The sequence below is a fragment of the Macaca mulatta genome, chromosome 9 (genome assembly GCF_049350105.2).
Source record: "Macaca mulatta isolate MMU2019108-1 chromosome 9, T2T-MMU8v2.0, whole genome shotgun sequence".
Lineage (NCBI taxonomy): Eukaryota > Metazoa > Chordata > Mammalia > Primates > Cercopithecidae > Macaca > Macaca mulatta.
In genome coordinates, this window is record NC_133414.1 from 95,614,807 (window position 1) to 95,632,707 (window position 17,901).

General features: G+C 35.8%; 1 protein-coding gene across 1 annotated transcript in view; it reads left to right on the top strand.

Moving 5' to 3' along the window:
• Positions 1-17,901, top strand: part of PCDH15 (protocadherin related 15) — a 990,428-nt gene that overhangs the window by 583,729 nt on the left and 388,798 nt on the right. The window contains exon 10 of the mRNA XM_077945583.1: positions 12,560-12,672. Coding sequence (XP_077801709.1) covers positions 12,560-12,672 — 113 coding nt within the window. The remainder of the gene's footprint in view (positions 1-12,559; positions 12,673-17,901) is intronic.

Below are 17,901 nucleotides of genomic sequence, written 5' to 3' on the forward strand. Positions count from 1 at the left end.
ATGATTGTGAGGTTTCCCTAGTCATGTGGAACTGTAAGTCCAGTTAAACCTTTTTCTTTTGTAAATTGCCCAGTCTCTGGTATGTCTTTATCAGCAGTGTGGAAATGAACTAATACAGTAAATTGGTAACAGAAATGGAGTGTTGCTGAAAATAGACCCAAAAATGTGGAAATGACTTTGGAACGGGGTAACAGGCAGAGATTGGAACAGTTCGCAGGGCTCAGTAGAAGACAGGAAGATGTGGGAAAGTTTGGAGCTCTCTAGAGACTTACTGAATGGCTTTGACCAAAATGCTGATAATGATATTAACAATGAAATCCAGCCTGAGGTGGTCTCAGATGAAGATGAGGAACTTGTTGGTGACTGGAGCAAAGGTGACTCTTGCTGTGTTTTAGCAAAGAGACTGGCAGCATTTTGCCCCTGCCCTACAGAATTATGGAACTTTGAACTTGAGAGAGATGATTGAGGGTATCTGGTGGAAGAAATTTCTAAGTAGCAAAGCATTCAAGATGTGACTTGGGTGCTGTTAAAGGCATTCAGTTTTATTAGGGAAATGGCATAAAAGTTCAAAAAATTTACAGCTTGATAATTTGATAGAAAAGAAAATCCCATTTTCTGAGGATAAATTCAAGCTGGCTGCAGAAATTTGAATAAGTAAGGAGGAGCTGTATGTTAATCCTGAAGATAATGGGACAAATGTCTCCAGGGTATGTCAGAGGTCTTCATGACAGCCCCTCCCACCACCAGCCTGGAGGCCTGGGGGAGAAAAAATGGTTTTGTGGGCTGTGCCCAGGATCCCTGTGCTGTGTGCAGCCTTGGAACTTGTTTTCTTGTGTCCCAACTGCTCCAGCTATGGTTGTAAGGGACCAACATAGAGCTGGGGCCCTGCCTTCAGAAGGTGCAAGCCACAAGCTTCAGCAGCTTCCACATAGTATTGAGCCTGTGAATGCAGAGAAGTCAAGAATTGAGGTTTGGGAAGCTCAACCTAGATTTCAGAAGATGTGTGGAAATGCCTTGTATGTCAAGGCAGAAGTATGCTTCAGTGGCAGGGCTCTCATGAAGAACCTGTGCTAGTGCAGTGCAGGAGGGAAACTTGGGGTCAGAGCCTCCACACAGAGTCCCTACTGGGGCATCACCTAGAGGAGCTGTGAGAAGATGGCCACCATCCTACAGAACCCAGAATGGTAGATCCACCAACAGCTTGAACAGTACGTCTGGAAAAACCACAGACACCCAACACCAGCCCATGAAAGCAGCCAGGAGGGGGCTACACTCTGTAAAACAACAGGGGTGGAGTTGTCCAAGGCTGTGGAAGCACACCACTTACATCAGTGTCACCTGGATGTGAGAAATGGAGTCAAAGGAGATCATTTCAGAGCTTGAAGATTTGACTTATCTGCTGGGTTTTGGACTTGGGGGCTGTAGTCCCTTTGTTTTGGCCAATTTCTCCCATTTGGAATGGCTGTATTTACCTGATGCCTGTATCCCCACTGTATCTAGAAAGTTACTAACCTGCTTTTGATTTTACAGATGCATAGGTAGAAGGAACTTGCCTTGTCTCCAGTGAGACTTTGGACTGTGGACTTTTGAGTTAATACTGAAATGAGTTAACACTTTGGAGGACTATTGAGAAGGCATGATTTATTTTGAAGTGTGGGGACATGAAATTTGGGAGAGGACAGGTGCAGAATGATATGGTTTGGCTGTGTCCCAGCCAAATCTCACCTAGAGATGAGATCTCACTATGCTACGCAGGCTGGTCTCAAACTCCTGACACAGGTGATCCGCCCATCTCAGCCTCCCAAGTGCTGGGATTATAGGCATGAGCCACTGTGCCTAGCGGTAGATCTCATCTTGAATTCCCACGTGTTGTGGGAGGGACAATATGGGAGATAATTGAATAATGGGGGCAAGTCTTTCCCCTGCTGTTCTCAGGATAGTGAATAGTCTCACAAGATCTGATGGTTTTAAAAAGAGGAGTTCCCCTGCAGAAGCTCTCTCTGTCTCTCTTTGCCTGCTGCCATCCATGTAAGAAGTGACTTGCTTCTCCTTGCCTCCCACCATGATTGTGAGGCTTCCCCAGCCACGTGGAACTGTAAGTTCCAATTAAATCTTTTTCTTTTGTAAATTGCACAGTCTTGGGTATGTCTTTTCGACCATGTGAAAATGGACTAATACAACAAATTCCCATAACCAATCAGCCAATTGATTGAGAGAATCTCTCTCTCTCTCTCTCTCTCTCTCTCTCTCTCTCTCTGTCTCTCTTTCTCACTGTCAGTACTAATATGTCCTTATAGCCTATTTGTTTTGTTTCCCTAAAGAAATCTGAATAATACACTGCTGCTTATCCCTTCACATTGTATACTTGCCACATCTCCCTCAAGATTCCTTGCTTGTCTCTAAAATATACAGAGACACACTGTCAGTCAGTATATAAAGCATTAGCTAAGTTTACCTTTGTATTATTTTATTTAAAGATAAATATAAAATTAAAGTCTGAATAGAGTGGTAATAACATGGGTCTATGCCCCTAAAACATTAAAGCTTAAGATCTATGCATTTCACTATATGTAAATTGAATCAATCAATAAAGAAAAATACATTTATACTTTTTTTTCTCAATTTGATTTTAGGGGTTACCACAGTACACAATAGGAAAAATTTTGTCTAGATAATTGGACAATAAAAATAGCATTTTAGAAAGTTTCCTTCAGTGATTATAAGGGAATGGAATGCCAGAAGATATTAGTAGGCTATCACTGTGGTACAAGTATGAAATAACAAAGTTCTGAGTAAGGTAAGAGATTAGGACTATGACAAAGAAACACATGAGAGACACTTTCTAAGGTAAGAAAGAATCACTTGGAGAATGTATAGAGAATTGGCTAGTAAAAGTAACTTGAGGATTTGAAGCCACATAGTCAGAAAAAATGGTGGTACTATTAGCAATAACCTAGTTACTGAATTTTGTAATTATTGAAATGTTTAAAAAATAGATATGAACATATCATGTACCATGAAGAGGTGACTTTCAAACTTTAAAGGCTACAAGAATTCAGTGAGATTATTCAAAGTGCATTTTCTTGACCTCCCTTTTCAGAGCTTCTGATTCAGAAGATCTGGGACAAGATCTTGGTCTTTCTAGTGTGGGTATGCCTGAACTATACTCTCAGAAGCATTGTCATAAATATGCATAGGAAAAGCAACCCAATAAAATCTTTGGTAAAATTTTTTGAAGTTGAGATATTGGCTACTAATATAAGAATTTTAGTTCTCCTTAATAATATGTAAAATTTTATTTGAATTAGTTTGGTGGCTATTATACAGTTATTAAAAACACTGGATAAGAAAATGAAGTTTGTTATTTATAACAAACAGCTGAAAAATACGTTTTGCAAAGGAGATTTAGAACTGAAGATTTTTGGAAGATGTAAAAGCAGGACAAAGGTAGTTTACTTTTTGCATTTATAATTATCAAAGAATGCACTAAGGAAATGTAGTAGCTGAAAAGAAAAAGTGCTAAAGTTAAAATTAATGGAAGAAAATAATGAAAATTAGAGGTAATATTTCTAATATACATTTGAAACTAGGGATAACTTGATACAAAAACAAATGTGTTATTAGGGCATAGATGAAAATAATGGTTAAAATTATCAACGAAATTCTAGTTACGTAAAAGGGGTAGCAGATGAATTTAATGTCAGAGGAATGGAATATTAATATAATTAGTCCCAAGATCAAATAAAGGAATGACTAAAAAAATAAAGCGCAGAGCTTTGGAGATGGTTCAGAAGCAGCTATATTTTTAGATGAATTAAGTTTTGCTAAATAGAGTTTATATTACATTTTCTAAGTGGGATAAAGAAGGGATTCTGTAGGGTCTTTGAACTTAGACAGGTATTTCTATTCTTGTACAATGTTTTTACATTTCAATACCTTGGCTTCTGCAGGGTATTCAGCATTCATGGGTCATTAAAAGATTTTCCCCAAAAAATTACCTGGAAAAAAAGTTACATGTTATAATTGTTTTTGTTCTACCAAAGGAAATTGTGGGTGTTTTCATAAGCAGTATTTTATTGAAACTGACCATAATTTCTATATATCTAGAATGTGAAAATTTGAGGAATTATCACAAATCTTCATGGCACCCAGAAGACAGTGTTCTCTTTTACTTTTGTGTTAATCAGGTTATTAATTTTATATGTAAAGATATATATTTTTGGTGGGGAAGGGAAAAATTTGATACTGTATTTTTTTAGGTAGTACTCCTTTGAAGTATATTAGATGTACATTTTCAAATATATCAAGTATTTAAAACAAATGCTTTCCTGAATGGGATTCTTTGGGTAAAAATTACAGAGGTGAACTTAAGTTCATCTTGGCGGTAAAGGAAATTCATTGAAAGGACTTTGATTTCTTCCAGAATTCAAGGAACTGTCAAAAACTATAACATTTTAAGAAGCAGAAACAGGAATTTCAAGATGAGGGATTAGAGGGCCTTTCCTCTAGACGCCCATTATTTTCGTGGCACAGATTGTACATCCATCTTCTGATTCTTTGCTCTAAATAAAAATTGTTGAAAGATGAAGTGATAATTATATGGTTTAGGTCAGGCATCCACACTTCCTTCCATTTACTATATGTATGGAATCAGAAGTTCTATGCTAATAAATGATGGGCAAAGTTTTTTCTCAGCTATGAGAAAAAACTGTGAAGGTATAAACACTTTAAAAATAATGTGAAGCAAAAGGCAATTAAAAGAAGGAAAAGTTAATCTTTACAATCAACATTGCAGAACAATTGGACAGCCATATGTAAACAAATAAACTGCAATCCATACCTTACACTATGTACAAAAACCAACTTGAAAGACTTTCTATACATAATGTAAGAGCTAAAACTATAAAGCATCTAAAAGATAATATTGGTAAAATTTTTTATGAACTTAGGGTTGGCAACAATTTCTTTTTTGTTGTTGTTTGGAGATGGAGTTTTGCTCTTGTTGCCCAGACTGGAGTGCAATGGTGCAATCTCGGCTCACCACAACCTCTACCTCCCAGGTTCAAGCAATTTTCCTGCCTCAGCCTCCCGAGTACCTATGATTACAGGCATGTGCCACCACGCCTGGCTAATTCTGTATTTTTAGTAGACACGGGGTTTCTCCATGTTGATCAGGCTGGTTTCGAACTCCTGACCTCAGGTGATCCCCCGACCTTGGCCTCCCAAAGTGCTGGGATTACAGGCGTGAGTCACTGCACCTGGCTGGCAACAATTTATTAAATATAACAAATGCAAATCTATAAAAGAAAAAATTTAAAATTTGACTTCATCAAAGTAAAAATGCATTTGCTCTTCAAAAGACACTGATAATAGACTGAAAAAGCAACTGATAGAAAAGGAGAATATATTTGCAAAATGTATCCAACAAGTGACTTGTTTGGGGAATATATGAAAACACAATTTAATAAAAATGAGACAATTATAAAATGGCAAAAAGGTTTAACAAATTATTACAGATTTACAAAAAAAAAAAAAAGGAATGTGAAAAATTGCTCAATATCATTAGCTAATTGGGAAATGCAAACTAATACCTCAATGAATATCACTACATACACACCAGAATGGCCAAAATTTTAAAAAGACTGACAATATCAAGTGTTGGTGAAAATATGGGGGATCTGAAATGCCCATATGTGGCTGGTAAGAATGTAAAATGGTATACACACATTGGAAAAATAGTTTGGCAATTTCTTTACAAGTTAAACATTACTGAACAATTAAAATATTATATTATTGATACATAGCAACTTGGATGAATCTCTAATGCTTTATACTGAGTTGAAAGTAGCCAATCTCCAAATCTTTATACTATACAATTCCATCTAAATGTCATTCTCATAAAAATGAAAGTATGGTGGTGGTGAACAAATCAGTGGTTGCGAAGGATTAAACTTTGGGGTTGGAATACACAAAGTAGTTATTTCATCATAAAACCATTCTATATCCTGATTGTGGTATTGACTACACAAACGTATACATAACTGAAAATTAATAGACTTGCTACCTGCCCACAAATTCTTTTTTTTTTTTTTCTTTTTTTCTTTTGAGACAGAGTCTGGCTCTGTGCAATGGCATAATCCCAGCTCACCGCAACCTCCGCCTCGTGGGTTCAAGTGATTGTCCTGCCTCAGCCTCCCAAGGAGCTGGGACTACAGGCATGCACCACCACGCCCAACTAATTTTTGTATTTTTAGTAGAAACGAGTTTCCACCATTTTGGCCAGCATGGCTTCAATCTCTTGACCTCGTGATCTGCCCACCTTGGCCTCCCAAAGTGCTGGGATTACAGGTGTGAGCCACTGCAACTGGCCCAAAAATTCTTAATGCAACATTTAGACATACACATATCACATAGCCTAGCCATTACACTCCTAGATATTTACTCAAGATAAATGAAAGCAGAGATTCATTCAGAGATGTATACAAGACAGTTCATAGCAGCTTTATTTGTGACTGGAGGCAACTCAAGTGTTCATCAACATGTGAATAGATAAATGAATTGTAGTATATCCATACAATAGAATAACACCTAGGCAATAGAAATAAATAAACTATTGATAAACGAAACAACATGGACTTCACAATCATTATGCTAATCGAAAGAAGACAGACACACCTAAGAAAAGAATATATACTGTAAGGACGGGCAGGGTGGTTCATGCCTGTAATCCCACCCTGTTGGGCGGCTGAGGCCAGTGGATCACCTGAGGGCAGGAGTTTGAGACCAGCCTGGCCAACATAGTGAAACCCCATCTCCACTAAAAATACAAAAATTAGCTGGGCGTGGTGGCAGGCACCTGAAATCTCAGCTACTCAGGAGGTTGAGGCAGGAGAATCGCTTGAACTCAGGAGGCAGAAGTTGCAGTGAGCTGAGACAGCACCATTGCACTCCAGACTAGGAGAAAGAGCAAAACTCTGCTTCAAAAAGAAAAAAAAAAAAAAAAGAAGAAGAAGAATACATACTGTATAAATGATTCCATTCCTATTTTGCTAACAGAAAGTGATCAGTGTTTGCATAGAGTGAGAGATATGAATGGGGAAAGGAAACGTTGTCATAAGGAAATTTCTGGCAATTATGGATAGGCTTAGTGTCTTAATCATGGTGATACTATCTTGATAACACATGTGTTAAAAATTCTACATTTTAAATATATGAAGATAATCATGTAGCATTTTCTTCTTTATCCTACAGAAAACCTGAATTCATGTAAATTCACATGTTGGGATTGATATTTCTCCTAAGTCTCTCTTTTATTTTTCTTGAGTCAGAGTCTTGTTCTGTTGCCCAGGCTGGAGAGAAGTGGTGGGATCTTGGCTCATTGCAAGCTCCGCCTCTGGGTTCACACCATTCTTCTGCCTCAGCCTCCCAAGTAGCTGGGACTACAGGTGCCTGCCACCATGCCCAGCTAATTTTTTTGTATTTTTAGTAGAGACGGGGTTTCACCATGTTGCCCAGGATGGTCTTGATCTCCTGACCTCGTGATCCGCCTGCCTCGGCCTCCCAAAGTGCTGGGTTTACAGGCATGAGCCAATGCGCCTGGCCCTAAGTCTCTTTTAATCTACAGTGGTTCTCTTTCCATGTATTTTTAAATTGTTTTCTTGTGATTCATTTATTGAGAAGTCAAGTTGTTTATAGTATGGAGTTTCTCATCATCTTGATTGTACTTTCTTTGGTTTAACTTTACGTGCTACTCTGTCCCATATGTTTCCTATAAATTTTGACAGTTAATCAAATAACATTTTTTGTTTGTTTCTCTGTTGGGTTTTCTCAAAACTGTTTCATAGATGGTATAATAGTCTGCTTGGGCTGCCATTAAAAAACACCCTAGACTTAGTAGCTTAAGCAATAGTAAGGTGTTTTCTCACAATTCAGGAGGCTGCAGGCCTGAGATCAAGGTACTTTTGTGGTTAGTTTTTGATGAAGCTTCTCTGGCTGCTTTCTTGTGTCTTCACATAGCCTTTCCTCTGTGTACCCTTGGACAGAGCGAGAGGGAAGAGAGAGAAAGAGAGACAAAGAGAACACCAGTCCCATCAGATTTAAGAGCCCACCCATATAAACTCATTTAGTCTAGTTACCTTCTTAAAAGGCTCTATCTCTCTATAATAGTCACACTGGGTGTAAGGGCTTCAACATAAAATTGTTAATGGTGAGGGGGACAACTCAGGCCATAGCAGATCATGTTGAATTAATTATTCTATTGAGAGGTATATATGTGGCTTTATCTCTTTTTTTGTGATATTAGCAGCATTTGGTGCTCAATGCCATGATCCATTCATTTATGAGGGGTTGTAAAATGATGGCACTCTGATATTATTACTCTTCTTAAATTATTAGCTGAAATTATTTCTTAATGAGACACTTTTTAATCAATTGTTTGTTTACCCCCTGCTAAGGTCATATGGAAAAAGCATGCTATGTTTTCTTATTTACTAATTTTCAAAATATTTCTCTAGCATGCTCCAAAAGTGATCAATATGTTATTTAGCAACACTGCCATAAACTTATGAATTTAAACATATTTGATCTGTTTCATATCATTACTGATATTATCCTTATTGATGCTCAAATTGCCTTATCTTTAGCTAAAATTACCTTTTGGCTCTTGAAAACTTTTCACGGCCGGGCGCGGTGGCTCAAGCCTGTAATCCCAGCACTTTGGGAGGCCGAGATGGGAGGATCACGAGGTCAGGAGATCGAGACCATCCTGGCTAACACGGTGAAACCCCGTCTCTACTAAGAAATACAAAAAAAAAATAGCCGGGCGAGGTGGCGGGCGCCTGAAGTCCCAGCTACTCGGGAGGCTGAGGCCGGAGAATGGCGTGAACCCGGGAGGCGGAGCTTGCAGTGAGCTGAGATCCGGCCACTGTACTCCAGCCTGGGCTACAAAGCGAGAGACTCCGTCTCAAAAAAAAAAAAAAAAAAAAAAAAGAAAACTTTTCACATCAGTTTAGTAGTCTTGGAATTCTTTCTTGCTACTTGGTGTGAGCAGGTGTTTCACAGCCATTTGTTGATTTTTCTGCCCTGGACCTGAAATCAGCTCTCTCTCAGAAATCTTAACTGCTTTTATTGGTAAATAGTATTTCAAAACCATAGTCTGATCATTAGAAATATTCATTGCTTCTTTAATGGCCATTATATCTAGTTCTGTGTTTCAGCATTCAGAACTATGTTGTATGCATTATGTTTCTTAAGATAAACTACAACCTGAGTTTAAACTTCCACTGCCAATTCAAAATAAAAACCACAGGTTTTCTATTTTACCTCTTTAATTTTAAATTTCTATCTCTTTATCATCCCCTGCCAAGAATGCAGCTTTCAATACTGAAAAGAATAGAATTAGAATGCCACATAATAATGTACTTATTTAATTTATTGTAAAATACTCCTATAACTATCTTAGAATCACAACATACCACCAATATGATTACTGTAGATAGTTTAACTTTTTGTGTTTTATAATTTCCTTGGTACTTGAGCTATATTACACAGTGGGTGTGATGTCAATACTACTTTTAAAATTCACCTGGGATAGTTATTTTTGTTTGTGCTTATGCCAACAACTGAATATACATTTAAATTGAATTATTTTATTTTATTTTTAGAGAAGTCCTTGAATTTAATTAGTTTTAAAATAATATATAACATATGTAGCTCTAAAATTTAAAAAACGTGATATAGTTAATGAAATTTAGTTTCAACGTCTATCCTCTCCGCATATTCCCTCTCTTTCTCATAAGTAACAATTTTTTATGTTACAGTCTATCTTTGATTTTTTAATGTGTGTATGTATTCCTTTGTAAATATGCATATGTATTCTTCTTAAAAGTTAGTATATTATCGGCCCTTGTTTCCAAATTGGTTTTTTCTCTGAATATAGCTGAAAATAATTCCATAGTAATAGGTAAAGATATATATCACTTACCATTACATTTGAATTATCATCTGCTTTAGGATGTATCACCACTTATTTACCCAGACCACTATTGATATATATTTAGGTGGTCATTTATCTTCCATTATTATAAATGGGAAAATGTCCAGATGTGGGATTTATGGGTCAAAAAGTAAACATTAGTATCATTTTGATAGCTTATGCCATACTCTCCTTCATAAATTTTATAACACTCATATTAACACCACCCACGTCCAAAGTGTCTGTTTTCCTGCAGGCTCACCAACAGAGTACAGTGTCCAACTGGGACAATTGCTAATCTAAGTGACTAATGAAATCTTAATGTAGGATTAATTTATAGTTTTCTTCTTATGTATAGAGATAAGCATCTTTGCTTATCTTTGCTTATGATCAAGAGTCATTTGCCTTTCTCTTTCTGTGAACAGTTTTATCTTTAGCCCCAGACTTTTTTGTTTTGTTTTGTTTTGTGACAGAGTTTGGCTCTGTCACGCAGGCTGGAGTGCAGTGGCACAATCTCAGCTCACGAAACCTAGCCTCTCCCGGGTTCAAGTGTTTCTCCTGTCTCAGCTTCCTTAGTCGCTGGGATTACAGACACACCATCACGCCCAGCTAATTTTTGTAGTTTTAGTAGAGACAGCTTTTCACTATGTTGGCCAGGCTGGTCTCACACTCCTAACCTCAGATGATCTGCCCACCTCAGCCTCCCAAAGTGCTAGGATTACAGACGTGAGCCACTGTGCCAGGCCAGCCCCACACTTTTTAAATCCCTCACTGGCCCTCTTTTTAGCTAATTTATATATATATATATAAATTATATATATATATTTAGCTAATTTATATATATATATAAATTATATATACACACACACACACACACACACACACACGGTATGAACATTTTGTCTCTACATAAATTTCAAGTATTTTCTCAGTTTGTCACTTGTGATTTTACTTTTTTATTGTGTCTCACCATACAATTTTGCAATATCATTAAACTTATCTCTCTTTTTCTTCATGACTTCTTGACTTTGAGCCATAGTTAGGAAAGGTTTGCCCACTCTTACATTAGAGTAAAATTAATCCACATTTTCATCTATGACTAGTGTTCATTTTTTTATTATTTATTATGAATATCTTCTTCATTTGGGGTTTACTCATGTATATTCCGTGAAGAATGTAACTCCTATATAACCCCTTTATCATATGTTACATTTCATCTATAATTTTGACTATTTGTAGATTTTACAGTCGGGTTTAATGGTGTAAAATATGTTTCTGCTTTTTGTTTTCCCCTCATTTACTGCCCAGGAGAATTTCCTTTCTTGTCTCAGAGTTGAGGCAAATAAGTAGTAACAAGAAGCCCATTTTTGGATGTGTTGGAACATCTGGCAGTCTGGATTTTTAATGAAAGCTCTGTTTCAGATTGTCCCTTTAAATTAAATACATCACTTAATCTCCCCAGTCTCCCAAGTCATCATCTGTAAAATGTAAATGATTTACAGAGGTATTGGTGTTTAGTTACATAAAGCATTTAGCACAGAGTAGGTTTCCATAATTGGAAGCTATATTATTTTACTCTTATGGTTATTAATTTTACAAATGTATATACTATGCAGTTTTATGATTTGACTTCTTCACTTTGGGAAAAGAATGTTGCAGTACACAAAGGAAGATTATACAATTAGAAGAAATTTCTTCATGAAGAAATGTATTTTGATTATTAAAATACATTAAGAAATACCATCTTGGCTAGGCTTGGTGACTCACACCTGTAATTCTAGCACTTTGGGAAGTTGAGGCGGGTGTATCACCAGATGTCACCAGTCTGGCCAAAGTGGCAAATCCCTGTCTCTACTAAAAATACAAAAATTAGCCAGACATGGTGGCGCACGCCTATAATCCCAGCTATTCGGGGGCTGAGTAGGGGAACCACTTGAACCAGGGAAGCAGAGGTTTCAGTGAGCCGAGATCAAGCCACTGCACTCCAGCCTGGGTGACACAGCAAGGCTCCATCTCATTCATAAATAAATAAATAAATAAATACCCTGTCTAGACATTAAGAGTATCATCAGAACCTATATTTAATTTACTCTGGTTAACATAATTAGCTTGATATTAATCTTAAGAAGTAATATATGGAACAAAATATGTTCATATTAATTTCCAAGCATCTCACTATTTGGTACAAATTACTAATAGTTTATTACAATATATGTTGAAAGACCAAATAGCTATAATTAAGATGTATGCACCATTAAAATAAAATTTCATAATCAAAAATGTACTCTCCCTCCACTTAATATCTATTTTCACGTGATGAAGTTTCAAATTAATTAGAGCCCTCTTAAGAAAAAAAATTTTCAAAAATCATCCAAACAAATATTTTCCATTTTCTTACTGATACACTAATTATGAATAACTATATACCACGTTTGTGTCTGCTTTCCCTGGACTGCATAATTTTGAAACTTAATTTAGTAATGAAATTGTAACTTTGTTCCTCAGTTAATGAAAGGAAATAGATGAAGCAGATACACATATTACTTATTGTTCTCAATTATGTACTGAAATCTCAATGTCTTCCAGGGACTCCTGAGGATTACCCACGGTTTTTCCATATGCATCCTAGGACAGCAGAACTTAGTCTCCTGGAGCCAGTTAACAGAGACTTTCACCAGAAATTTGATTTGGTTATTAAGGTAAATTAAGCTAATATCTTATTTCCTTGTGTTTATGAACTGCTAATCAGATAAATCTGTAGAGGCTACTGTTGGCAGTTTTATGTTATAAAATTAAAATTAATGTGGACAGCAACCAATTTTTTGTTTCAAAAAAGCAAAGTCCCATTTTAATATATGGCATTGCTTTTCTCTAAAATAACTTTTTATAGTACCATGGGGTAAAATACTAAATATTCTTATATGTAACTAATGCCTTGGTTAAGTGTATACAATTCTACACAATTCATTACGTCTTCTCACATTTTTTTTCTACTAAAAGGAATTAGCATTTTACCACAAAAACATGACCAATTAAGACATCTAAAATGTGCTTGATTTATATGTTATTTTAATTTTGTTTTCATTTTTATTAGTTAATTTTATTTTAATGTGTTTTTGTGTTTTTAATGCTGATTTTTCCAACATAAAAATAAAAGGTCTTGCCTATCCAAAGATGTATTCAATACACATCTCATTATTTTCTTTATATTGAAAGATGATCTTCGACCTGAAATAATTTTGAAGCTAAGTTAATCTATTTGGCATTTCACTTTTGGTTTAATAGTATATCTGTATTTTAATATAATCATTAAATAGATACTGTAAAAATGCAGATATTCTTCTAATTAATTTCGATGGACTTCATTGAGATGGTGAGATTTAATCTAATCAGTGAAGGAAAAACAGGAATTTGACAGGCAGAGATGAGGACTGGGAAAATTTGGGCATTGTAGGTACAACAAAAGGCAAAAGCAAAGATTCAGCATAAGTTTTGTATATAGTACACAACTTTCTCATATTTAAGTATGCAAAAAAAACCTCTAGAAATGCATCCCGATGGTATTTTTCTTACCTTTTGAAAAATGTAAACATATTAAATGAAAAGGAAGTAAAGTAAGGAAGCTTACTGAGATGAACAATGTTCAAGCTGCTTTATGTGCATTTTTCATTGAATTGTTGCCACAACTTTAGTATTACTCTCATTTGCACGAAATGTGGAAACTAAAGTTCAGATAAGGTAAGTGATTACCTTAGAGTTAATTACTAATAAGGGGCAGAGTTGAGTTTCAAATTTAGTTTTATATACACTAAAGCCATGCTCTTTTCACTTCACAAATATGCAGATACTTAGAAATGGTTGTCTGGTTAACAATTAATAGATATGTCCTTAGCACAGAACCTGTGTTTATTCAGCAATCCTTGTCCTTGAAAAAGCTTATAGTCTAGAAAGGGAAACAGTCATATAATGAAATAAATCAGATATAATACATCAAATGCTAAGAGGAAGACATGTAAAGAATGGTACTGACACACGGAATAGGGACATTTAAATTAATCTAGAAACTCACGGAAATTTTCTGGAGATCACCCCAAGCTAAATGTTGCTGGATTGAAAGAGTATGGCCGATGAATAAAAGTGGGAAATATGTTTGAATATAAGGAGGCGCAGAAGTGAAAGCTTGGAAACATAATGTACAGGCTACAAGCAGTTAACAGGGAAATGAGGTCTAGAGCCAGACCACGGAAGGAGCCTGAAGGGTGACTGCAGTTTCCTGGGATTTCATTTATTAAGGGTTTGGGACTTATTCAACAAAAAACATCACTTTAACCGATTGTATTAAATGCCATGCATGAGATTCACTTTCTTACATTGACTATGTTAATTGTTATGGGAGTATATAAAACTCCACAATGTGTACTGATTTTCTATTGTGGATCTCCCTGGAGTCTTGTGGTACTGCTTTCTATGGGAATTAAGAAATTTGACAAAGCACTGTTTCCAAACTGCCATATGTGAAACCAAAAATCAATTATTTTCCTTTATTATCGAATTCAGCTGTCCTGGTGTACCTGGGTACAGTGTAACTCAGTCCATCAATTACAGGAAAAAAAAAAAAGCAATTACAACAGGTTACAGATTTTTTTGTTTTAATAACACTTTCTTTTATTAATGGAAGTTTTAACAGACATTATTAGATTCAAATTACTATGTTTTGTGTGAAGTCAAGGACATAATAAGCCAAGGTATCTAACTGTAATAATAATGTACCACCTGCTTGAATAATAACTGAGTATTGTGGTATTGTTCAGGGGACTATTGAAATGCTACAATCTCGCAGTTCTCCTCTACAGTAAATCTTTCCATTTCTTCTCTCTCTCTTTTACTTTAATAATACTTCATTTTTTCATTGGCCCTAAAAGTTTTTGTTGGACTAGATCCCAATTTATGTTTCAAAAGCAGAGAAAAAATAAAATGAAGTATCATCTCCTACATTTTGATGAATTCTGCTTTAAAAAGCTATGTGTGTATTTAACAGCTGGTGAGTGCCACGAATTAGAGATTTATCATGTTCATTTTTTCCTCTATTTCTCCCAGTGATTTATTCAGCATGCTGACAAATAAAAATGTAAAGGTGAAACTTGGAAGACAAAGTGGAATAGTTCACAAACTTTAGAATCTGAAAAGATTAAAACATGCAACTGAAAAAGTTTGTTCCATTCCAAAACACTATCCTAAATTTTATATAATTGTAATCATTTAAGCATACTTTAAAATGTGATATACACTGTGAACAAGAATCATAGATTTGGTTTACCCAGGACAGTACATGTTTATGTCTGTTGTCTTTGTGTAATTATTCATAATACCTCTCTTGCTCTTTTAAATGTGCCAGTTTGTATAAGTTATTTGATCACTACACTCATAAAATAAAAACCACCTATGATGTAAAAATACGAAAGCACATTTGAGACACTGGTAAGAGTGAATTAGTTCACGTGTGGACCATCTATTACAAAGTCCATAAGATCACTTTCAGTATTATACGTGAAGTATTTTAAAGTATTATTAGTTGATATATTTATACTTCAGGCATCTAATACAAAGCTACTAGTCATTAATTATTAAGATCAATTAAATGGATAAATTGTGAATAATTTACTATCTCTCAGTTCTTCAAAGAACAATTGCATGTTTTAATCTAAATCCCTTTAATTAACAACGAAGAGCAAAGATCACAATGAAATTAGAAGCATAATTGTTTCATGTTTCCTCTGATTTTCATGTTGTTACTCACTGACCTACTTATTCTGTCTAGCACGCTACCTTTTAACTTATTTTCCTTCCAACTCATGGGCTCATTAACCCTGAGATCTCATTACTTCCCTTTCACACCCTCTGTTCCAGACATACTAAACCGCTTCCAGTGCCCTCCACTGACCATGCTGTTTCTGACATCTAAGCATTTAGAGATACTGTCCCTCTTCCTGAATCATTCCTCCCTCTTCTTGTCAACAGTCTAATTCAAACTGATGCTTCAGTTTTTAACTAAGAAGACGTTTGCCCTAGAAAGGCATAGCCACTGTTAGGAGGCCGCTTTTTTGCAGCCTGTTGGCCCCTAGAGTGGCCCCCAATTACTCTATTGAATGTACCTGTTTATTTTCTCGCAACTTTTACAGGGGGACAGATTGTGAAACATTTATTTACACTGTGTCCCATGCCCCTACATCTACCTATATACAGCACATAGAAGCTGCTTAATAAACATTTGTTGTAATGATTTTCTCTGACACAGTAAATCTTTTCAGACTGTTGAATCTGTACCTACATCTTCGCTCTATATAAATACATACACTTGAATGTGTATGCATTTGATAAAATTTGATCTTGCATCTCTGTGCAGAAAAAAAAGATGCAAATGAGGCAAATAGATTTCCATATAAATTCAATCCCTAGAAAAAAGGTCAGACCTTTGTTACGGCACAACTAAAGCTATTTATGACTGCATCAAGAAAAGGTGTTGTGTTTCTTCTAAAGAAAAATTACATACTTGTCATAGAAAATGAGCCAGGGAATTAAAAACTAGTGAGCTTGACTCTTAGTGCTGATATGCCTCATGCCCTGGCAAGGTGTGGTCCTTGAGTAATTTGAGAATTACAGGAAAACAGCATTTGAGAAATGATTGAGGGCTAAGAGGACAGCTGCTACAACTCCTGTCCCTACATGAGTCACTAATGCCACAACTCTAGAAAATGTTTAGTCACTATTTGAGTAATGATAAAAATTGTATTTTACTTCATAGAAATTTAACAGAAAACCCTGATTCAATGATTTTAAAGCATATGGCATTTGCTACTTTTCAATTTGTCTAATCCTTGTTGAGTGCTTCTCAGGTGCCTGGCATTTTTCTTGGTGCCAAGGAGACATATTTTACTTCTGATGTCTACAGACATCTTTTCAATTATTGGTTGGATAACTACTCCAAATCAGTTGGATAACTACTGACAAATTAAAAATGTAGCAAACTATATATATATCCTTTAAAAATTCCAAACCTTCTATTTTCTATTCTCTTTTTCAGTTAATCATATTTCAGTTGGTCACCCACCGAAGCTAGACACTGCCGCTTCCTCAAAGGTCTCTACTGTCGAAAGTTCCCACTCAGTCACTCATAGAATCCCTTCTTGATACCTTTGAAATTCTCTTGAATATCTCAACTCTGCTTATCCACTGCAATTCTTTAGTTCACATTGTCTTGGCTCATCATCTTACACAAGCAGTCTCTAAAACCATAGCTTCATTTCTGTGCATCTTATCCATCTTTTCACACTGCCAACAGAGTATCACTAAAACAACAAAAAATAGATCATACTGCTGCATGTTGCCTTCAAGCCAATTTACAATTTGCCCCCTACCTGAATTTCCCACAGAGACGTTGTCAAGTTGAAAGATCACAGGTGTCTAAGTCAGGCAGAGTAGCAAGTCAAAGATCATCAGTCATCACTTCTCAAAATGAAAAGGATGGAACCTACTGTGAAAATGAAAAAGCTAATAAAATTAATTAAATCTGTTATGGAGATGTGAAATATAAGTTATGTTCTTTCTACTCTAATGTGTAAATCATCAGTTTTCAAAAAAAAAAAAAAGCGAGAGAGAGAGAGAAGAGGCAAGAGAAGAAAAGGATTGGCACTCCCATAAGGTGAGATTGAACAGGGGCCATCAGTGACCCAGAGTTAAGACAAGAGGATAAAACATCAGGGCTGTTATTGCCAAGCTACAAGAAGGAAGACAAATGCTGCAAATGGCATATCTTCTATATCTGGAAATATTCTAGCAATATATTCCTACTCTTATTCTTATGGCAAGAATGAAACATACATACACACACACACACACACACACACACGCACGTACTATCAGTTCAGACC